The sequence below is a fragment of the Lactuca serriola genome, chromosome 6 (genome assembly GCF_051521515.1).
Source record: "Lactuca serriola cultivar US96UC23 chromosome 6, Lser_US96UC23_V15, whole genome shotgun sequence".
Taxonomy (NCBI): Eukaryota; Viridiplantae; Streptophyta; class Magnoliopsida; order Asterales; family Asteraceae; genus Lactuca; species Lactuca serriola.
In genome coordinates this window covers 85,309,208-85,334,281 of record NC_136413.1, presented here as the reverse complement: position 1 = coordinate 85,334,281, position 25,074 = coordinate 85,309,208, and the positions used below count along the sequence as shown (strand labels likewise).

General features: G+C 39.3%; 1 protein-coding gene and 1 non-coding gene across 2 annotated transcripts; one reads left to right on the top strand and one right to left on the bottom strand.

The window, feature by feature from the left end:
• Nucleotides 1-1,357: 1,357 nt before the first annotated feature.
• LOC145060851 (small nucleolar RNA R71) lies at nucleotides 1,358-1,460 on the bottom strand. Its single transcript, XR_013687033.1, has one exon. It is a non-coding gene; the product is annotated as a small nucleolar RNA R71 (small nucleolar RNA).
• Nucleotides 1,461-2,325: 865 nt separating this feature from the next.
• Nucleotides 2,326-3,642, top strand: LOC145059975 (uncharacterized). Its single transcript, XM_079007725.1, has one exon. It carries the CDS (start codon nucleotides 2,326-2,328, stop codon nucleotides 3,640-3,642), a length of 1,317 nt encoding a protein of 438 aa, XP_078863851.1.
• Nucleotides 3,643-25,074: the final 21,432 nt, after the last annotated feature.

The window sequence follows — 25,074 nt, the reverse complement described above, 5'->3', positions numbered from 1 at the left end:
CCCATTGCCAGGTCTAGCTACAACACTCATGAGTGTTCATAAGTTCTGAGCATTGGACTCAACCCACGCTCACTAGAATCACTTCATGGAATTTATCTCGAGTGATCGTGATTCGGTAATATCATATAAGTCTTCAAACCTAGAGATATGATTTGTTACTTATGAGTTGGTTATGCATTGATTGTACGTAAATGCATTGGTAACTCGATGTTATAAAACGTGCTTTTGTGTATAATTCAATGAGTAGTAGAACAAACATATGAGTCGAAGTTTATCTGTTCCTTCTTGGATTAGAAGCTGATATCTGGGACCCTCGATGATTTTGTTTTGACCTATGTACCGGGCCCGGTCAGAACTAAGTTGATGTGTTCAATTAAGTTCTTTGTCAAACAAACCAGAAATCGGGAAACAAACTGCTGGACAATAAGTAGGACATTGTTCCATGTATTTGTCCGGCTGATATCTAGAACATAGGATTATATGATCACTTATTTTAAATGGTGTATCAACATCTTCTCAATTCCGAGAGACCTTGAAAGAGCTACGATTACCAATCGGTTTCTGAAGTCATACTTGCAATTATAGTTATTAGACTTATCCAAGTGGGAGACTGTTGGATAAGGTGTCTAAGTCCATAACTATTTCTGGTATGTACTTGACCTGACCCGGCATGGTCCATTTGGGTTGCATGGCACCATGCAATTGGATAAACTAAAATAAGAGAAATAACACTTATGGTTTATTAATATATTATAAGTTCTAATATATTAATAATATTATTTAATTAGTTTGATCAAGAATTAATCTAGAATTAATTAAGTGATCAAAAGATAACTAATTAAATATATGGGTTGATTATGTAAATCATACATAACTTGTATAGTGGGATAAGAGGCTCCATGGATTATCAAGTTAGGTTAAACCCATAGGATGCTCCATGGGAGTTACAAACCTATGGGTCATGGAAATGAAGAGCCATGACACATTAGGGTTTACATGGTGTAACCCTAGATGTGTCACGATATATAAAGACCATCTCATCCACCAAAATTGGCTAGACTAAGAAACAAGAGGGCTAGAGCCGATTTTGCAAGTGTAAGATTCTCTCAAAAGTTTACTCCTTTGCATTTGGTGTTGTGTGAAGCATTTGAGGCATCACACTTGGGGTGCTAGGCTCACAAGGTTTCAAGGATCATAAGCAACAACAAGGTATGTTATTCTATCTTTCATTCAAGTTAAAAATGTTCCCCATGTATGCTAGATATGAATATAAACTTGGAATTCAACTTTGCATGATAATCAGACAAACATAGATCCAAGGTTATTAGGGTTGCATGTACACTTAGGAAGTGTTAGAATGCTCAAAACCCATCGGATTTTGCACAAAAACCCAATGAAGAATTTCATGATGCATTTGAACGCCTTAAGGAATTATTGCGCTCATGTCCCCATCATGAATTTCCCCATTGGCAACTTGTACGTTTGTTTTATGATGGAGTCGACACTGCCAATCAAACTATGATTAATGCCTCATCTGGCGGCACGACACTATCATGATGCAAGATAGTGAAGACGCTTGGCGATTCTTGGAGCAGTTGAGTCTTGGTTCGAAAATCAATTGCTCAACTAAGAAACAGGACAACCCGGTTTCATCTGTTGCTTCAATTGGACTAGACAAAAACTGGAAAAATGAAGTCAAATATGATATTAATTCTTTAAATAAAAAATTTGACTTACTACTCTCTAGTCTAGGCAAAAAGAAAGGTATGTTTTTTTCGCAGGGACAGAAGATATGTGTAAGCTGTGGAGATTCAGGACACATTGCAAATGAGTGCATGAGGAGTCAAGAGGAAATCAATCAAGTGCAAGACTATGGTCAATTCCAAAATAATCCACAATCATTTAATCAGAACTACAACCAAGGCGGGAACTACAACAACAATGGGAATTTCAACATCAACAACCGTCAAGGGAATTACCAAAACCAAAATCAACCAAAACAGTTCCAATAGTCCAACTTTAACCAAGGTGGAACATCAAAGAAGGGGGAAACTGATAGCAACAAGTTGGACAAAATCATGGAGTTCATAACCTAACCATATCAGAAAACTGACACTAACTCCAAGTCCATAGCTGTTATCGAGAAGCAAATTGCTCAACTGGCAGATCAAATTGGGAAAATAGAAGATGGCAAGTTTCCAAGCACCACAACAGTCAACCCATCTCACACCCAAAGACTCGAAAAAGAGCATCAAGTGAACGAGGTAATCACCATGCGTAGTGGGAAAAAGGTTGACAACAAGGTAAGTGCTCCTACCTTAGATAATGACAGTGACACTGAAGTCATCTTTGACGAAAAAGAAGAGTTTGAGAAAGATTTTAAATCTGAAAAAACAAAAAGAAGATAAGGGTAAAAATGACTCTAAAATTAGGGAGCATGGTGTGGAGGTTAATACCGCACCATACCCTTCGGCTTTAGAGAAATCGGCATCCTTCCCTTTTGGGAAGCGATGGCCGAAAATGGAAGAAATGTGGGATCTATTTAGTCAAGTTAAAATAAATATCTCGTTAGTCAAAATTAATAAGGAGGTACCTTCTTATGCTAAATTTTTGAAGGATTGGTGTGTTCAAAAACGCAAACTCCAAGCACACCTCCCTAAAAAGATTGACTTAACCGAGCATGCAAGTTCCATAATATCAAATAAACTTCCACCCAAGCTTAAGGATCCTGGAGCACCTTTAGTTTCTGTTACCCTAGGTAATATTAATATCAAAAAGGCGCTCTTTGATCTTGGAGCTAGTGTTAATATAATCCCGGGAAATCTTTTTGATCAACATGACTTAGGCACTTTGGAACAAACTGATATTATTTTGCGATTGGCCGATAAGTCAATCAAAATTCCCCGGGGTATATTATCAGATGTCATCATTAAGGTGGAAGATTTTTATTACCCAATTGATTTTCTTGTGCCTGACACCGAGAGCACTTATAAAGAAAGTCAACCTTCTATTATTTTAGGTCGTCCGTTTTTGGCAACAATAAATGCACAAATTAATTGTAGAATGGGTGCAATGGATATCTCTTTTGGAAATAGGAAACTTAGAATTAATATTTTAAATATGTTTCCTAACTCACCATCAGATTATGAATATTATCGTGTGGATGTGGTTGATGACTTAGTGCATCAATTCACTCCTAAAATCTTACACCCCAATCCGTTGGAGTTTTTTCTTTCTAATGACATGGACGGAGTTTTAGAGTTGGATGACATCAAGATGGTTGAGGAGGCATTTGAAAATGCTATTGAGCAAGAGAGGCCACCATGGAGTTATCAAGTTGAAAAATTGCCAACAAGTTTTTCGGACCCACTTAAGCCATCTTTGGAGGAGCCACCCACTCTTGAACTTAAAACTCTACCTTCACATCTTAAATACTCTTTTTTAGGATCTAACGAGAACTTAACAATTATCATATCTTCTGATTTGACAGGTCCACAGGAGGAAGCATTATTGAAGGTGCTTTCCAAGTACAAGGAAGCAATTGGATGGACCATAGCAGAATTGAAGGGAATTAGTCCAGCCACATGTATGCATCGAATCATCACTGAACCTGGAGCAAAGCCATCCCGAGATGCACAATGAAGGCTTAACCTGAATCTGTGAGAAGTTGTTAAAAAGGAGGTGTTGAAATGGCTTGATGCAGGTATTATCTACCCAATATTTGATAGTGATTGGGTGAGCCCGACACAGACAGTGCCAAAGAAATCGGGCATTACAATGGTAGATACAGAAGATGGAGAGAAGATCTCAACAAGACTGGTCACTGGATGGAGAGTTTGCATCTACTATCGCAAACTCAATGCTGCAACATCAAAGGACCATTTCCCTCTCCCTTTTATTGATCAAATAATTGAGAAATTGTCCGGTAAAAGTTTTTATTCTTTTTTGGATGGATACTCGGGGTATAATCAAATTGCCATCCACCCCGAGGATCAATCCAAAATGACATTCACGTGTCCATATGGCACCTTTTCTTTCCGAAGGATGCCATTCGACTTGTGTAATGCCCCTGCCACATTTCAAAGATGTATGATGGCTATTTTTTCAGACATGGTGGGGGATGCATTAGAAATTTTCATGGATGATTTTTCTATTTTTGGATCATCTTTTGATACATGCTTAGACCAATTAGAAAAAGTTTTAAAACATTGTATCGAGTCTAATTTGGTTTTAAGTTGGGAGAAGAGTCATTTCATGGTAAAGGAGGGAATTGTACTTGGCCATGTTGTCTCCGAGCGTGGTTTTGAAGTCGACCGGGCCAAAGTACAAATTATTTCTACTCTTCCCCCACCCACTTCGGTAAAAGGCATCCTTTCTTTTCTTGGGCATGCCGACTTTTATCGAAGATTTATTAAGGATTTTAGTGCAATCTCAAAACCTCTTTGTAATTTACTTTTAAAAGACGCACCATTTTCCTTTGATAAAGCATGTCTCGAATATTTTACCACATTAAAGAACAAACTTTTTGAAGCCCCTATCTTTCAATCACCCGATTGGACTTTACCCTTAGAAATTATGTGTGATGGGAGTGATTACGCGGTAGGGGCAGTTTTGGGACAACGGGTGAATAAAAAACCCGTTGCAATTTGTTATGCGAGTAAAACTTTTTTGGATGCATAATTGCATTACACTACTACCAAAAAAGAGTTGCTTGCGGTCGTGTTTGCACTTGACAAATTTAGATCTTACATATGGGGATCTAAAGTTGTAATTTTTACCGACCATAGTGCCATTCGCCACCTTTTGGAAAAGAAGGATGCCAAACCACGTCTCATAAGAAGGATCCTTCGTCTTCAAGAGATTGATCTTGAAATTCGGGACAAAAAGGGTTCCGAAAATGTTGTGGCAGATGATTTATCTAGAATAACTAATAATTATAATTCAATGGAAGTTATTCAAGTAAATTTTCCGGATGAGCATATTCTTGCTGTCAAAACTATAACATGGTTTGCTAATTTAGTGAATTACTTTGTGACAGGGGAAACTCAATCGTATTGGAATGCTCAACAAAGGAGGTTCTTCCACTCTCAAACAAAATACTACTACATATGGGAGGACCCGGATCTTTTCAAAAATGGAGCAGATCAAGTGATTAGGCGATGTGTACCACATACAGAGCAAAAAGATATTCTCAAACATGGTCATTCATATGCATATGGAGGGCATTTTAGTGCCAAAAAGATAGGGCATCGGGTTCTACAAAGCGGTTTTTTTATGGCCCTCTATTTTTAAAGATGCACATACATTCGTTAAAGCTTGTATTCGTTGCCAACAAGTTGGGAGGATCTCAAGACGGGACATGATGCCGATGACCCCAATTTTAGTAGTTGAAAATTTTGATGTATGGGGCATTGATTTCATGGGTCTGTTCCCCATTTCTTTTAGCAATCTATACATTCTTGTAGTCGTTGATTATGTATCAAAATGGGTCGAAGCCAAGGCTACACGCACGAAAGACCATAGTGTTGTTTGTAAATTTGTTAAAAATAACATATTTTCTAGACACGAAATCCCTCGAACTATTATTAGTGCCGGGGGCTCCCATTTTAAAAATTGGCATTTTGCAAAGGTACTTAAACACTATGGTGTCACACATAGGATAGCTACTCCATATCACCCACAAACAAGTGGACAAGTAGAAGTGTCAAATAGGGAAATAAAACGAATCTTGGAAAAGACTGTTCGTCCCGACCGAAAAGATTGGTCATTAAGATTAGATGATGCATTATGGGCATATCGAACGGCCTATAAAACACCCATTGGCATGTCCTCGTATCGGCTTGTTTATGGAAAGCCATGTCATCTCCCGATGGAGTTGGAACACCATGCCATGCAGGCCATAAAAATGCTAACTTTAAATTGAGTGATGTAGGTACATAATGGAAACTCCAACTTGTTGAATTGGAAGAGATTCAAAAAGAAGCTTACGAAAGCTCAAGGATCTATAAAGAAAAGATGAAGGAATTTCATGACTGACATATTGTCCGAAAACAATTCGTTGAAGGAAAATTGGTGTGGCTATTCAACTCTCGTCTCAAACTCTTCCTCGGAAAGCTTCGGAGTAAATGGAGTGGACCTTTTGTGGTGACAAATGTGGCGGATAATGGAGACATTGAAATCAAGGACACAAAAGGCGGTGAACCATTCAAGGTGAACGGACAAAGACTCAAACCATACATTCGAATGGTAGATGGCGAAACGACACTCGTGGAGAAAACAACGCTCGAGGTACCCCAATATTCAGAAATAACTTAGTCGAGGTAAACCGTCCGGCTGAAGACGTAAAACTTAGCGCTTTTTGGGAGGCAACCCGTGGTTTGGTGTGTTTTTACTTTTATTTTTCTTTTGGTGTGTTTTAATTTTTTTTGTATCGAGGACGATCCAATATTTAAAGTTGGGGAGGGGGTATTTAAATTTTGCTTAAAATTTAAAAAAAAATTGAAAAATACCCGAAAAACGTTCCCAGACAGTCAAAATTGTGAAAAACAGCAAAAAAATAAAAATTAAAAATTGTAGCTTCAGATGTCCTAGGACGCGTCTTAGACGCCGTATAAGACACCGTCGGGCTACCATTTCTTTTCCCTCAACAAAATTCCACGCGAAATTAAAAAAAATACCCATGTTTGTGAGAGACGTCCTGAGACGCGTCTAAGACGCCGACGCGTTTTTCACCCGTTTTATGTCGTTTTCTGCATAATTGTTGGTCTTCTTCTTCTCTAAACTGTCATAGCCGAAAACCCACTTGTTTTTGCCCATTTTCTTCGATTTCTTGGCCAAAACTCAACCAAAATTCATGATTTTTGTTGCAATCTTCAAGAAATTAAGTAAGAAACATCACATTACAAGATTTACACATTCTAATCACTTATTTGGGGCTGATTTCAAAACCCACAGAAACTATGGTTTCAAAATTTTGACTTATTTTCGGATGTTTGCTTCAAGTTAGTTCTTCTCCTTCACTAAAAACATCATCTCAACAAGATGCCAACAAAGAGATCAAGGGTAGCATCATCAAGCAGTGTAGCCAGACAACCAGCTAGACAGCCAGAGCCTAATGTACATGTGGCTTTTAACCCACTGTACCAGACATTGCATGAGCATCCAGATGACATTCGCCCAACAATTTATGAGGCGATTGTTAGGCGTGTCAAACCCAACAAATAAAGGGGTACGATATACTCCAAAAGAATCCCATTATATTGCACTAAAAGGTAGTACAAGGCAAGCAAGGTCGATCCACAGAGACACAGGATAATTAGTCTATACCTCTTTGCACAAGGTACTATGGTCACCAACAGTAAAGAGGGGGGGGGGGGGTTAGAATAAAATAATTAAAACAAACACTTAAAAACACAAGTAATCAACTAAAAGGGTGAATTAAATTCAGAAATGGTAAGGACTCCATCCTCATGTATGACAACTTAGCAATGTGATTCCAAGATAACATGATATTTGCTTAATTCTATCTAAGTTGGTACTTGGAAGTGTTAACAAGCTCTAACACTTTCCATTCACCACATTAATTAACCAAAATAAGCTCTTTAATTAACCCTAACCTTACTAACCTAATCCTAATTCAAATTAATTAACTTGGAAGTGTTAACAAGCTCTAACACTTTCACAAAACAATTATGGATTTTGTAAAAGAGATAACTTGAATGAACTAACCCTAATTCAAATGGCCAATAAGAATCACAATTAAAATCAAACATTCGATTAAAGCTAAATCAAATTCACTAGATAGAAATTAAGAACAAACATCAGGTCATATGATTGAAGTCACTACCAAGAAGTCAAAACATGAAATTGGAGAAACTAGGGTTCTAGCCACACATGGCTAGAACAAGATCACAAGTCTAAAAGATGAAATTAAGTGTAATTACAACTTATAAAAACGAGAATTAATGTTTCCAAATGATTAACGGACAAACCCTTGCAAAAACCTTTGAATTCTCCTCTCTAATGGTGCTCTGATATGTTGTGTGTGTGTAAAAAATGACCCTCAACCCGTAATATGAAAGATAGGAAAAACTGCCAAAAGTTGGTTTTTGGGTCGAACACGGCCCGTGTTAAAATAGGCTAAACTGACACGGGTCGTGTTCAGCAGCCAACACGACCCGTGTTGATTTGCACTAAACTGACACGGCCCGTGTTCAGCATGGTCAACAACTTCTTCTTGGTCAAACACGCTCTGTGCCCACTTTTCAATGTAAATTCAACACGCCCCGTGTACCTCTCTGACTCCAATTCCAAACTTGATTTTTCCAGCTTTTTTGTTCTTCGCCCGATCATCCTGAAATCTTCACCAATGCTTCCCGACACTTCCCAAAGCGCGTTCCAAGCTCCGGTTTACCTGAAAAAGACATGAAAGTGTGCAAATAAGGTTGTTCTAGAGATTAACATGAATATGATGAAATGCAAGAAAAAGGAAGAATAATTATGCTAAATAGATGCATGAAATGGGACTAAAAGGTGTGCAAAAAGGTGCACGAATTGCACCTAACAAATCTCCCCAAGCTTAGACCTTTCTTGTCCTCAAGAAAGAAAAAGAAAAATTTAGATCGGAGAAAATAAAAGAAAAGAAAAGAAACAAAAATCAAAATCAAGAACCTTTTGAAACGTAATGCAAAAATCAAAACAATCATGAAAAAGATTCAACCCATCTAACCTCGTTTTTGTAGCATAGTTGAAAATGTATCTGTCGTGCCTTGAGTCAACTTGGCATTGGTCTCAAAATATTATATGACAATAGAAATAAGACTTTGGCCACTCCCTAACGCAAATCAACAGAATCAAAGATCACAACACTTGTTCTCTTTCAATAGCATCAAGTCAATTCATGGAACACATTATGGTCTTACTCTCGTGAAAATGTATGTGACAAAAATATGCTCAATCATCTTTGTTTTAAAAAATGTAACAATGACCCACTCCAGCTATTTGTTGATTAACAACAATCTTTTTCTAAAAAATATTTTCTAAGAATTCCCTAAAATTTACCCAGATTGGTTACAAATTTCAAACCACTTACACTAGTCAAAGTAATTAACAATCAGTGCCAATGTCATAAGTTCAAGTCCAAGTTCAAGGGAATCTTTTTGCAGCCAAGCATTTTTCCTAAATATATTATTCAATTAAACTATAAAAATAAATATATACAAACTATCTAATTATGTTTTTCCTACAAATAAAGCTCATGGCTTTCTTTGAAATCCATGTAACGGACTTCCAACCAACACATCCAGACCATTTGACCTTAGTGTGCTAAATTTAAAGAGATCCCGCGGGTTTACTCGCCCGAACCTCAAAGGCCACAAATTAGCTTTATTTGGATACCTATACATATCTATATTTGTTTTTGTTATTATTAAGTTCATGACTTTCCATGTAACCCGTGTAGCGAACTTTCAACCCAATCAGTCCCAAACAATTCAGCTTTAGGCGATTAGATGTAGAACACCCCTCAGAGCTTACTTATTCGAGTTCCAAAGGTCACAGATTAACTTAATATTTTTTTATTTTTATTTATTATTATTATTATTATTATTATTATTATTATTATTTTTTCTAGGCTTATTTCTTTATATTTCCGTCTTTGACTTTTCTATTATGGGGACATCTCACGGTCTATTACCATGAGGGGCTTCTAAGACATTTTTTGGGGGACTGAGGTCAACATGCAAAGACCCGTAAGTATAGTTGGAAACTATGTCCCCAAGCAAGGTATATAAAAAGGAACTAGTAGAAAGGACTTTTTAGAGCGCTGGAAGGTTCGGGAGACTGAAATTTTATATTCTTTTATTGTTTTCTTGAATTTGGCATTTTAGGACCAATTAAGCACTTACTACTCATAAGATCGGTCACGTGTCCAAAAGATTGACTCATACCTGTCATTATGCTCCGGTGTTGACAACCTTTTCATTTTCTGTTTTGCATGAGTAGCTTCGGGAGGTGTGTTCATGTGCAATTAGCTTGCTTTGAGATTTTTCAATAAAAAGAACAAGTCTAATCTCCAGGCATACGACTCACTTACCAATTCAACTATTTTAGAAGATTAGGATGCCTTGGGTTGGATCAAAACAAACATGGTATAAAAATCTTTTTTTTTTGAAAATGCATGAATGAACCTAGTGTACACCTCTACCCCTCCCCAAGCTTAAAGATAAGCATCGTCCCCGATGCTTGGAGAGGGCGGAACAACCTTTCTAATCACTGGAAGGTGGTGGGGGATGGTTGTTAGGTTGGGTAAGAGTCTAAAACAGTCACAAGTGCACACATATTGCATCTTAAAGCAAAATATGAACGGTTAAAGATATGGAAGGAATTTAACGAATCGTTCTTGGAGCTTTACAGTTGGTGGGAACCTCCTCTTCAACCTCCCCAAGCTTGCCTACATAAAGTATCAAGCCCAAAAACACAAAACAGATTGTGAAAGTTTCGGACCTAGGGGATCTTGGAAGAGAGAAATTGTTTCGGGGGTGAGTTATGCGTGTATGGGGTGATAAAAGCCGATTTTTATACTTAAAACACATTTGTTCTGCAGCACGAACACGACCATGTTCTTTTAGTGTAAAATCACACGACCCGTGTTGGGGGTTTAAAATTCTGAAAATGGCTAAACACGGCCCGTGTTGGGCATAAGGGAAAAATGACACGGGCCGTGTACCCCTCTGACTGCGAAAATGTTTGCCTCGCTTGAACACGACCCGTGTTCAATATAAGGCAAAAATGAACACGGGCTGTGTACGGCTCTGTTTGCCACTTTCCACTTTTTGAACCCAAAAAAATCCTCTCTCCTTCAAATGAAATGGTTTTGCATCCCGAGGTCCGCTTGGTGATTTAAAAACATGCTTAAGTTCATTTGGAACATTAAAAACCAAAAACTCAAAGAAATGGAAATGTTTTTAAAGAAAAAGACAAAAATACCCCCGAGTTGCCTCCCAGTTAGCCGCCCTTGTTTTAAGTCTTTGGCTCAACGTTGCCCCCGAGTATGCTTCGTTCTAAGTATGCGGGCCTCTCCAACACATCAATCTTCTTGCCACCTCCTTCAACGGAACTTTCAACCTTCCTTTGGCTTTCTTTTTGCATATAAACCAAAAAGGACTTAACTCTTTAATATCAGAGATTGTCCACTCAATCCTTTTTTGGTATTTGTTCAGCATGGTTATCAACTCACTCTCTTCCTTCTTTGATAGTTTATTTGAGTTGATGACCGGTTGAGTGCTTTCCTTCTCGACATGTATTAGCTTTAAAGGGACCGGTGGAGTTTTTGCTCCCGGATCTAGTGCTTGTTCCACCGGTGGAAGGATTTTACCTTTGGTGGATGGCTTGGGTTTTATATCATCACTCCTCACATGCTTCTTGTCATCAATAAACTCCAAACTCTCCAACACCTCATTATCCATATTGACCTCCTTTGCAAGCTCTTTGGCTTTGTCCCTGTCTAGTTTTCCTTGCTAAACTAACTCTAGAAATTCATTGTTAGACAAACTTAAACCCTTTTTAGTTGAGGGCTCGATCAAATTCACAAGATTGACGGATTGAACCTCGGTAGGAACCTTTTTTGCTTCATGAACATTGAAGTTGATAACTTGACCATCAAATTCCATGCTTAAAGTTCCATTGTAGACATAAATTTTTGTTCTGGAAGTTTTAAGAAAAGGTCTACCTAAAAGTATGGAACTTGAACTTGGAGAGTCATCATCTCCCATATCTAAGACATAAAAATCAGTCGGGAAGATAAATTCATCGACTTGCACTAACACGTCCTCTAGTACACCCTTTGGGTGTACCAAAGACTGGTCGGCAAGTTGGATGATCACACCGGTTTTGCTCAATGTTCCTACACCGATTGATTTGAAAAGAGAATATGGCAGGACATTTTGTGACACCCAAATTTTTTGCAAAAATTTTAAACTTTAAAAACCCATCATAAATTAAATTAAAACAACTGGAATAGTCATAACATAATCCATCAACTTAATAATCATATAAAATAAGTGCGGAAGTAATAATAATAATAAGGTCCCAACAAAAATAACTAGTAGCGATGTCCCGGTGCTCCATGTCAAGCCTTAGCCTCTTTAATCTTAACCCTTGAAAAGTTATAAGGGAAACCGTAAGCACAAAGCTTAGTGAGTTCAAACACAAACATTGTACTAACATTCATATTTACTAACCCTAATCCATTTTCCAATTATAGTTGTATAATAAGGGCAAAGAACGAATCAACGCCAATAATACAAGAAGGACTTGTAGGTTTGAACCGCACTGGGAAGATCCCGTATCACTTGGCCCTAATCACCGCACCTCACGATGAGTATTACGTTGGTGATCTTACCTACCCACCGCACCGGTAAATCCGTATCCTTTGGTGGTGTCCCCATATGCATGATTAGTTACATAGAGTGCACATGTACGAATTGAAACAATACTTCTATAGCATGCTTTTATAATAAATTCAAATAATCACACACAAGCTAACTAGCAAACTCAATCATCAATACAACGGTGTGGGAGAAATCACCTCGAGTGATTAGTAAGGATAGCTAACAATAAAATAATGCTACCAAGCTTGATCAAACTTCAAAACCTCACCTAAGAAGGACTAAAGGTTAGAAAGGAGAAGTAATGAAGCTATGAGTTGAGAAAAGAGTAATCACAGCAAGGTCTCTAAAACAGACATGCTGTTCAAAACGGATTTACTCCAAAATTAAAAACAGAAACATAGCTTTAACTAAATTTTATAGGAAACTATGATTTCTCAGGATTCCAGAACTATAAAGAACTCATTCTAACTCCAAAATATGAATTAAATATGAATTTTACAAAATGGTGTATCACTTCTGTCTCCAACAATACAGTCAAGTGATGTTGGCCAATTCTACCCAACTTGTGATTAGAATTCGTCCAAACCAAAATTAAGAGAAGTAAAGGACATACAAATGAAAGTCTCACAGTTGGAATTGAATGAAAAGAGTCTCTCAAACTCCAGATATAAAATTCACATTGTGGACAATCACAACACTAGCAAAAGCTGGTGACTGCCCACTGATCTGGAGTATGGATCCATTCTAACCAATTTATAATTGGAAATAACACCCCATCTGCTCCAGATCTTAAATTAATAATATAAGGAACATATAAAAACTTGGAATCACTCTGGATCCTTTTCCAAGCCTTAGGAATGCTGAAAGCAAAATGACATATCAGAACAGACCCGGATCAGACCTAACAGCAAAGATGCCATTCTTTCCCATGGATAAAGTCCTTATCAGTGAGGTTGGCCTGCTTAAGAAAGTTAGCCAACTAAATTTGGTAACTTTTGGAACTGGTTTGGGGTCCGTTTGAGTTCTAGAGCTCAAAATATGAGTTTTACAAAATGACTACAGATCTGATGGAAAACAGAATCGTAGACACCCGTGATTCCTTTTTGGCTTATCCATCCTTCTCCTTTTGAAACACATTTTAAGATGTGTTCATCATCCCAATTTAGTCCCCATGATCATGGTGGTACTAAAAGGGTTAGGTATCATTAGGATTTCATTTTGCCACAAGATTGTAATAATAATCAACATGAAAATGAACATAAAGCACATAAAATCACCATTCTCCCTTTTAGGGTTTCCATGATCTTTTGCCACTTGTAATCCCCTAGATCCATCATCCACCATATATGGGGTGAAGATAGGATCTTGAGATGATGTATAACATACAATTACAAATCAAATAATAAGGAGAAGAAGTGAAGATGAAATCATAAAACTAGAACATGGTTATGAATCAAGTTGTAAGAAATTATAAGGAGGTTCATACCAATATGAATCAAGGCCGGAAATGAACAAGAATTAAGCTCCAAACAACAGCACCTTGGCTGCTCTTGATCCCAAAGAGAGAGAGGACGATTTGAGAGAGAGAAGGAGGGTTTAGAGTGTTTTTCTTCTGTGTGTTCCAAATGATTCAATTAACACATTAAGTACTATTTACTAGATGGACTTTGCAAATAGGCCCATAGCCCATGGACTTCAATAAAAGGAGTTTACAAGATGATAAAAAGAGTCCAATAACATAAGAAATCAGACATTGGTTAAATAAATTAACCCATGGTTACAAGGATAATTAAATTAAAATAACCAAATGTAACAAGAAAAACCGGGGCGTTACAACTCTCTCCCACTAAGAACCGACTTCGTCCTTAAAGTCAACGCCTAGAAACAGATCCGGATAATGAGCCCGCATCTCGCATTCCGGTTCCCAAGTCCGTTCCGAACCCTTCTTATGTTGCCACTGCACCTTAACCAGGTTTATAGTCTTGTTGCAGAGAGCTTTCGTGTTTCGTTCTAAAATAGCGATTGGTTTCTCAACATAATTGAGACGCTCGTCAATCTGTATGTTCTCCAGTGGTATCACAGCGGTCTCATCAACAACGCATTTTCGTAACTGAGACACATGGAATGTATTATGAATTAGACTAAGCTCGTCAGGCAGCTCTAAACGGTAAGCCACCTTTCCCACACGAGCTATAACCTTGTAGGGTCCAATGAATCGGGGTCCGAGCTTTCCCCGCTTTCGAAATCGAATCACACCTTTCTAGGGGAGACTTTAAGTAGTACATAATCTCCCACCTGGAACTCAAGATTGGAGCATCTTTTGTCGACATAACTTTTCTGACGACTGCTCGCTGTGACCAAATGTTCCCGAATCACTTGGATTTTCTCCGTAGTCCGTAGCACGATATCGGTACTCCCAAGTACCCTCTGCCCAACCTCGTCCCAACAAACGGGCGTCCTACACTTCCTCCCCTACAAGGCTTCATACGGAGGCATTTTAATGCTCGAGTGATAGTTGTTGCTATAAGAAAACTCAGCTAGATGTAGATGGTCCTCCCAACTACCCCCAAAAGCAATCACACATGCCCTAAGCATGTCCTCCAAGGTCTGAATTGTCCACTCACTCTGCCCATCTTTCTGCGGATGGAAGGCAATGCTAAAATGTAATTGTGTGCCCAACTCCTCTTGAAATTTCCTCCAGAACCGAGAAGTAAATCGGGTGTCCCGATCGGAGACGATAGAAATGAGCACCCCATGTAATGAGACAATCTCTCGAACAAAGATCTCGACTAATTTCTCCGCCGATGAGCTCTCCTTTATAGCCAGAAAGTGAGCACTCTTAGTCAAACGATCAACAATCACCCATATAGTATCGGCTCCTCGGGCAGTTCTAGGAAGTTTTGTAATGAAGTCCATGGTTAGATGCTCCCATTTCAATTCAGGAATCTCCAATGGTTGCAACTTCCCATGCGGTTTCTGGTGTTCCGCCTTGACCTTCTGACAGGTCATACATTCTTCCACAAATCGAGCCACATCATTCTTCATTCCATGCCACCAGTAAGCCTCCCGAAGGTCTCGATACATTTTAGTAGCACCAGGATGGATAGAAAATTTTGACTTATGAGACTCATGCATTAGGGTTTTCCGATTTCCCCCGGTATATGGAACCCAAACCCTATCGTAGCGAGTCAGCAAACCCCACCTGTCTCGTTCCATCTTAGGCAACTCTTTCCCAATCTTCTCACGCCTGATGTTTTCCTCCAGTATTGTCATCTTTTGGGCATACTGGATTAGATCTAACAAAGACGACACCATTGTGATCCGGAGACACTTAGCTCGAATCGGTTCGGCAGATTGTTTATGACTGAGAGCATCAGCTACCACATTAGCTTTACCGGGGTGGTAGTGAATTTCACAATCATAATCTTTTAGCCCATCCAACCATCTGATCTGCCTCATGTTCAAATCCCGCTGCTCGAACAAATATTTTAGACTCTTATGGTCAGTGTATATGATAAACTTCACTCCATAGAGATAGTGTCTCCAAATCTTAAGATCGAAAACAATAGCCCCAAGCTCCAAATCATGAGTGGGGTAGTTTCGTTCGTGGGGTTTCAGCTGTCGGGAGGCATAGGCTATCACCCAATCTCGTTGCATTAATACGGCACCAAGACGCTGAAGCGATGCATCACAATAAACCACCATATCCTCAACCCCATCAGGTAAGGCCAAAATTGGAGCATCACACAATCGTTTCCTTAACTCATCAAACGCCAGCTGTTGCTCCGGGCCCCAAACAAATTTCACTGATTTCTTGGTGAATCGGGTGAGTGGTAAGGCGATTTTAGAGAAATTTTCAATGAACCTCCGGTAATAACCGGCTAAACCCAAGAAACTGCGAATTTCAGAAGGTGTTTTTGGAATCTTCCATTGTTTAACCGCATCAACCTTGGCTTGATCGACCTTAATACCGTGTTTGTTTACCACATGCCCCAAGAACTGAACTTCTTCCAACCAAAATTCACATTTTGAGAATTTAGCATAAAGCCTTTCTCTTGCCAGAGTTTCCAGAATCTCCTGAAGGTGTTGCTCATGCTCCTCTTTGCTCTTTGACTAGACCAAGATATCATCTATGAACACTATGACCGAACGGTCAAGCATCAGGCTACACACCCGGTTCATGAGATCCATAAACACTGTGGGTGCATTGGTGAGCCCAAAAGGCATAACCACGAACTCAAAGTGCCCATATCGAGTACGGAATGCTGTTTTCTCAATGTCTTCTTCACGAACCCGCATCTGATGGTAACCGGAACGTAAATCAATATTGGAAAACCAAGACGCTCCCTGAAGCTGATTGAAAAGATCGTCAATACGTGGAAACGAGTACCTATTCTTTATCGTGCACTTTTTTAGCTCCCTATAATCAATACACATTCGCTGGGATCCATCTTTCTTCTTCACAAAGAAGATAGGAGCACCCCAAGGTGAGCAGCTTGGTCGTAAAAACCCTTTATCACTTAGTTCTTGAAGTTGATCTTGGAGCTCTTTCATTTCAGGTGGTGCCAAGCGGTAAGGAGATTTCGCTACCGGAGTCGCACCTGGCACTAAATCAATGCGAAACTCCACTTGCCGAATAGGTGGCAAGCGAGGGAGTTCCTCCGGAAAGATATCGCTGAAGTTCAAAACGATAGGAACGTCATCTAGTGCTATAGTAGAAGAGCAAGAAACCATAGCCAGGCGGGGGATGTCCCCCTAAATAATAAGTTCTCCACCTCTAGGGTTTCGAACACGAACTTGCTTCTTACGACAGTGGATTTCCACATCAAACGCATCAAGCCAATCCATGCCTACGATAACATAGAGCTCTTGCATCGCAATAGGGATAAGATCAATAGGGAATTCAACTCCAGAAAACTCGAGAGTGCAACCCCGATAAACATCGGTGACATAAATAGTGCGGTTGTCGGCAACTTCGACAACCATTAGGCGAGCCAATTTTCCGATACTATGCCCCAAACGATTAATAAACGTGCGAGATACAAAAGAATGGGTAGCACCACTATCAAACATAACAACAGCGGGCTCGGAATCTAGCAAATAAGTGCCTGATTCACCACATACAATCATGTAAACAATTCTAACTACCATTTATTAAATAATTCCAGGAGAGAAAGGAAAAAAAAAGAAATTTACCTGCCACTGTCGCGGTAATCACCGGCTCATCCGCAGTCATCTGGTGAGCACGACCTCGTGTCACCATAGTGGGTCCCTTAGAAGACGATGCAATTGCAGGATTTGTACCCCCGCCTCCTTTACCAGCCTTCAACTTCGGGCATTCGGGCTTCTTGTGTCCTGTCTCGTTGCAGTGATAGCAGACGGGAGCAACAAAAGTAATCTGAGGAACTGCACTCGCAGGGGAGCCCTACAATTCTTCCAATGATGGCCTGGCTTTTTGTAGTTGTAGCATATCAACGGATTTTTCTCGCCCTGACCAGAAGATGGCCTGTACTCATACCTTGACTTACCACCCTGCTTTTTCTTTTTCTGGGCATCTCCGGATGTCTTGGAGGAGGTGTCATTGGCCTTCCTCTTGGACTGGGTCTGCAACTCTATTTCCCTCCTCCTCGCTGCATCCATGATCGCGGATAAAGTCGGGAACTCCTGCATGCTAACGAATTCCTGAATCTCGGTACATAGAATGGCAATGTATCGGCTGACCAACCAGGCCTCGTTCCCGGCAAACGAGGGACAAAAAGATAGTATCTCCAAGAACTTGGCGTTTAGGTCGCTAACAGACTCGGTAGTTTGCTGTAAGGCCATGAACTCTTGCTGCATCTGCTGTTGCTCCACCTTAGGCACATATTGTGCCTCGAACCTCTCCACAAATTGGGCCCAAGACATGGCCCTCACTTATTCTTGTTTAATAGAGCGGTGATGGTGTTCCACCATGTCTTTCCTCTTTTTCGCAGCTGATTCATGGCAATCACAACTTTGTACTGGTCCGGACACCCAACAGTCATGAAGGCGCCCTCAACATCTGACACCCAGTGCTTAGTAGCAACTGGGTCGGATTCACCGTTCCAATGAGGAGGGCTACACTTGCTGAACTTCTCGAAGTAGTATGCCGAATCCCGAACGGGCGGAGCCGGTAACGCTCCCCCAGGAATAGCTGCGAGGCGCTCATCCAGAAGATCACTGACCTGGTTGATTATGTCATTGGTCACACCCGGGATTAGTTCGTTGAAAGCGTTATTGAATTCCTCAGCAAAAATATCCATAACTTGCTCCATTTGGAGCTGATTAAGTCGAGCCGGCGGAGCCATCTGTATCCGTAGAAGGAGGAAAATATTTAGAAATAATTCAGCCTAGATATTTCTAGGAAGACAAAACACTCAGCTTGCTGAAAATTTCTCAACCTTGCCCCGACCCGAAACCGGCACCGATGTTTCCAATAGTAGGGGCCCTTCTACTACCTTCCACACAAGTTCCAATTTCGCATTCGCGTCTAGTTTCAAAATTTCCAGCTCGCTCTAGCCGTTAATTTTACATCTCTCTCACATGTTAACATTAAATAAGTGTGTAATCTAACATTTTAAGACTAGTAGAATCCAATTCATAGTCAACAATTTAACATAAACATTTAACATAAGAAATAAGGCTTACTTGGCTAGCCGACTGGCACATCGCAACATCTTCCACTACTAGTCTTCAGAAAGTTAGAAAAATCTTTTAAAAAGAAAATAAACTCTTATAGAGCCTCAAATTTGAGTCTAGAACATCCACAAGAATGCCTAGTTCCCTCAAACTATGGCTCTGATACCAACTTGTGACACCCAAATTTTTTGCAAAAATTTTAAACTTTTAAAACCCATCATAAATTAAATTAAAACAACTGGAATAGTAATAACATAATCCATCAACTTAATAATCATATAAAATACGTGCGGAAGTAATAATAATAATAAGGTCCCAACAAAAATAACTAGTAGCGATGTCCCGGTACTCCATGTCAAGCCTTAGCCTCTTTAATCTTAACACCTGAAAAGTAATAAGGGAAACCGTAAGCACAAAGCTTAGTGAATTCACACACAAACATTGTACTAACATTCATATTTACTAACCCTAATCCATTTTCCAATTATAGTTGTATAATAAGGGCAAAGAACGAATCAACGCCAATAATACAAGAAGGACTTGTAGGTTTGAACCGCACCGGGAAGATCCCGTATCACTTGGCCCTAATCACCGCACCTCACGATGAGTATTACGTTGGTGATCTTACCTACCCACCGCACCGGTAAATCCGTATCCTTTGGTGGTGTCTCCATATCCATGATTAGTTACATACAGTGCACATGTACGAATTAAAACAATACTTCTATAGCATGCTTTTATAATAAATTCAAATAATCACACACGAGCTAACTAGCAAACACAATCATCAATACAACGGTGTGGGAGAACTCACCTTGAGTGAGTAGTAAGGATAGCTAACAATAAAATAATGCTACCAAGCTTGAGCAAACTTCAAAACCTCACCTAAGAAGGACTAAAGGTTAGAAAGGAGAAGTAATGAAGCTATGAGTTGAGAAAAGAGTAATCACAACAAGGTCTCTAAAACAGACATCCTGTTCAAAACGGATTTACTCCAAAATCAAAAATAGAAACATAGCTGTAACTAAATTTTATAGGAAACTATGATTTCTCAGGATTCCACAACTATAAAGAACTCATTCTAACTCCAAAAGATGAAATAAATATGGATTTTACAAAATGGTGTATCACTTCTGTCTCCAACAATACAGTCAAGTGATGTTGGCCAATTCTACCCAACTTGTGATTAGAATTCGTCCAAACCAAAATTAAGAGAAGTAAAGGAAATACAAATGAAAGTCTCAGAGTTGGAATTGAATGAAAAGCTTCTCCCAAACTCCAGATATAAAATTCACATTGTGGACAATCACAGCACTAGCAAAAGCTGGTGACTGCCCACTGATCTGGAGTGTGGATCCATTCTAACCAATTTATAATTGGAAATAACACCCCATCTGCTCCAGATCTTAAATTAATAATATAAGGAACATATAAAAACTTGGAATCACTCTGGATCCTTTTCCAAGCCTTAGAAATGATGAAAGCAAAATGACATATCAGAACAGACCCGGATCAGATCTAACAGCAAAGATGCCATTCTTTTCCATAGATAAAGTCCTTATCAGTGAGTTTGGCCTGCTTAAGAAATTTAGCCACCTAAATTTGGTAACTTTTGGAACTGGTTTGGGGTCCGTTTGAGTTCTAGAGCTCAAGATATGAGTTTTACAAAATGACTACAGATCTGATGGAAAACAGAATCGTAGACACCCATGATTCCTTTTTGGCTTATCCATCCTTCTCCTTTTGAAACACATTTTAAGATGTGTTCATCATCCCAATTTAGTCCCCATGATCATGGTGGTACTAAAAGGGTTAGGTATCATTAGGATTTCATTTTGCCACAAGATTGTAATAATAATCAACATGAAAATGAACATAAAGCACATAAATTCACCATTCTCCCTTTTAAGGTTTCCATGATCTTTTGCCACTTGTAATCCCCTAGATCCATCATCCACCATATATGGGGTGAAGATAGGATCTTGAGATGATGTATAACATACAATTACAAATCAAATAAGAAGGAGAAGAAGTGAAATTGAAATCATAAAACTAGAACAAGGTTATGAATCAAGTTGTAAGAAATGATAAGGAGGTTCATACCAATATGAATCAAGGCGGGAAATGAATAAGAATTAAGCTCCAAACAACAGCCCCTTGGCTGCTCTTGATCCCAAAGAGAGAGAGGACGATTTGAGAGAGAGAAGGAGGGTTTAGAGTGTTTTTCTTGTGTGTGTTCCAAATGATTCAATTAACACATTAAGTACTATTTACTAGATGGACTTTGCAATTAGGCCCATAACCCATGGACTTCAATAAAAGGAGTTTACAAGATGATAAAAAGAGTCCAATAACATAAGAAATCAGACATTGGTTAAATAAATTAACCCAAGGTTACAAGGATAGTTAAATTAAAATAACCAAACGTACCGAGAAAAATCGGGGCGTTACACATTTACGGATGTACCTAGATCGAGCATGGCTCGGGGTACATGAAGATCCCCAATTTGCATGGCATGGTAAAGACACAGGGATCCTTGCACTTCGGGGGCATCCTCTTTTGCAAAACTGCGGATACATGTTCCCCAACTGTTACGAATTGATTTCCTTTTAATTTCTTGTTAGATACATAAAGATCCTTAAGGAACCTTGTATATCTAGGCACCTGCTTGATGGCCTCGAGGAGTGGAATGTTGATTTGAACTCTCTTGAACATTTGCATGATCTCATTCTCCTGCCGTTCTTTGTTCGTGATCTTTAATCTTTTGGGAAATGGAGCAGGTGTTGCTTTAGACTCAGTGATGAAGGGCTTCTTTTTGATTGTTTTCTCTTCCTTCTTCTCTTCTTTGGTTGCCTCTTCGACCACTATTTCTTCTTCCTTTTGATCAATCGACACTTTTGGACCATCATAGATCTTTCTGCCTCTCAATGTGATGGCACACACGTTGTGCCTTGGGTTTGTTTTAGTTTGTGCAGGTAACTTTCCTTGAGATTCTAATTTGCTTACGGAAGTAGCAAGCTGTGAAACTTGTTTCTCTAAGTTCTTTATTCTTTCTTTTGTCTCTTGTTGGAAAGCTTGTGTACTAGTTGCCAAACTCTTCACTATGTCCTCTAAGGACATACTTAATGAACCTGATTGTTGAGGAGGGTGTTGTGGTTGCCTTGGCTGAAAGTTTTGTGGTGGAAAAGGTTGTCTTTGTTGGTATTGATGTGGTTGACTTGGTTGATAATTTCCTTGTTGATTTCCTACCCAACCTTGATTGTTACTCCATCTTTGATCACCTCGTGGCTGCTCATATCCCCTTTGATTAGACCCAAGAAAACCTCCCATGGCTTTTGCTTCTTCATAATCTTCCTCTTGAAGTTGAGGGAACATGTCGGCTGGATGCCCCACTTGAGTACAAATACCGCATAGGCGGGGTGTTGGCTGCACACCTTTGTCTTTGGGAATAAAAGGTGTGCAAAAAGGTGCACGAATTGCACCTAACAGTGACTCATCTGATTACTGGTTTTGTTGTGGATTACATGGTGGAGCGACCGAGCTTCACTGGGTATAATATTGTGGAGACGTTTGATCGCTATGGATGGGGTGGAGCGTTGGACTTTAATCCCATGCAGATTTATGTTGATATATTGCGAGAATGGATAAGGACACTTCAACGTGTCGAGGTGCCTGGTAGGCCGGAGGAGTTACAGCTAATTGGTGCGGTTCGTACTCATGATATAGTGATAACTGTGCATGGTATTCGGGACATGTTTCATGTAGATATTGGATATCATCTGCATGATCTTGAGAATCAGCCGACTGAGTATAGATATATTGACACGAGGGGGGGGGGGGGGTAACCTTGGGGTTAGCATGACAGAAGTATATCGTACAGTATTCCGTGAGGGGACGAGGGTATATGACATATTTCGTGAATTGGTACCCTTATCAAAGGCATTACATAACATTATCACGGAAAATGTGAACCCGAGGAATAGTGATCCTAGGGAGGTGAGGACACAGGACTTATATGTGTTATATGGATTGATGACATGATCCATATTTATTTCTTATGCATAAAATGCTATGTGCAATATATGGTCCTATTTTGATATCCAGCATAGAGTCACCACCCCCCCCCCCATGTTGCCTTGATATCGACATATGTGACTAGGGAGTTGGGAATAGGATTAGGGTTCCACGAGTTACATCATACTCGCATATCCTTCGCCCTACTGTTACTTCTTTCAGACACATCTCATTTCATGTTGAAAATGGGAGACATATTATGAGGGATTCTGCCACAAACCTGACATACACATCACCACTCGGAGTGGGAGATGAGGAGCCATTCGTTGGTGATTTTCAGGAGGACCGGCAGCAACAACAGGGACAAGCAGCAGGTCAGGGATGGAACATGCAGTCAGCTTGGGAGGACTTTATGGGGAGGCAAAATACGCATAATCAAGAGGTGCAGGATTGGATGGGGAGAAAATATATATGGATGGAGGGTGTCGAAACGACACTAGCTGATCTTACTGAGCAGATGCGACAGGTTGGCATTACAGCTAGCATCACTTATAGTGTTGCCACTCGTCAGTTGTACCAGCAGGAGTACTATGCAGATGCCTCCTACAGACAGAGTCGTGTCCAGTATGAACCGATGGACATTGATCAACCACAATATCGATACCGAGCTCCAGCTCCGGTCTTCTACCGATCCGGGGATCCGAGCAACTATCCACCGTCATTCGAGTATGAGCATTATCAGCCACCACCAGCTACAAAGGACTCTACTCGCTTTGAGGATTTAGATGGATCGATCTTTGGGTATCCTCCACCATACCCATGTTATCCTCCACAGCCGCCCCCGCAGTGAACTTTGGTGAGATCCTTTTTTGATTTTTATTTTTATGGTTGTGTGATGAAGACTTTTTCTTTTTATTTTTAGATTTCTTTTGATTTTTCATGACTTTATTTGGGATGAATGTACTGCTATTAAACTTATTATTATTATTATTCTCTCCTGAGTTGGTTCTATGAAATATGTGATGATTTAGTAGCATCTCTATATATTGAATGTAACTTATCATAATGGAAAATGATAGGAGTTTCGTACATCGAGTCATAATATACATGTAATATTGATTTTATGGGTTGCTCAGCTGGTTTGGAAATATTTATATACATTTAAAAATTCTTATGTGAAATACCCAAGTGTTTGAAAAATGAAGGTTTTTGGCTCGAGCCTACGATCTTTCAATTGAGGACCCAACCGAACAATATGTGTCATCATGCTCTGAGTACTTGGTCTTACTTACTCTTGCGCCTTTGGGGTTGGGAGGGGACTATTATTGTTTTCACACAACCAAAATGCATCAAAAGATATTGAAGAGCTTCCAAGTATATATATATATATATATATATATATATATATATATATATATATATATATATATATTCAAGCTCAAGTTAAATACAAAGATGATAAAATCTGATGAAGCATCAAAGAACTTCAAGAACGTACAATCAAGACAAATATGAAGAAAAGTTCAAGTTGAAGATATTGTGTGAAACAATATATGACCCCTCGATAGTGGGAGTGTATGGGTTGGTCCATTAAGTGTTACCGACCACGCTAACTATGTTAGTGAACCTTGAAAAAAGGGACTTTGGCAATGAGTTTAACTAATTACTCATGAGGTTAATTAGTGGAAACGGTTCAAAAAGTGGAGGGTTTCAAACAACAAAGTAAAATAAGCATAACATGTGTTTTGAGTCTAAAAGTCCGGATATGAAACTAATAATCCCCAAAATCAATATATTTTGCCTATTAAATATTGTGATAAAATGTACGGAATTCGTGATTCCATTGATTTTTTCATAGGATAAGAGAGTAAGACTACGCTGATTATTTCAGGCCAATCTCGGGACGAGTTTGGAATAAAGTTGGGGAGGTTTGATAAGTCTATTTTGTGAATATACTAAATTGTCATAAATCTGTTGAATTGATGTATAATTGTCCAAGAATGGCAATACTTT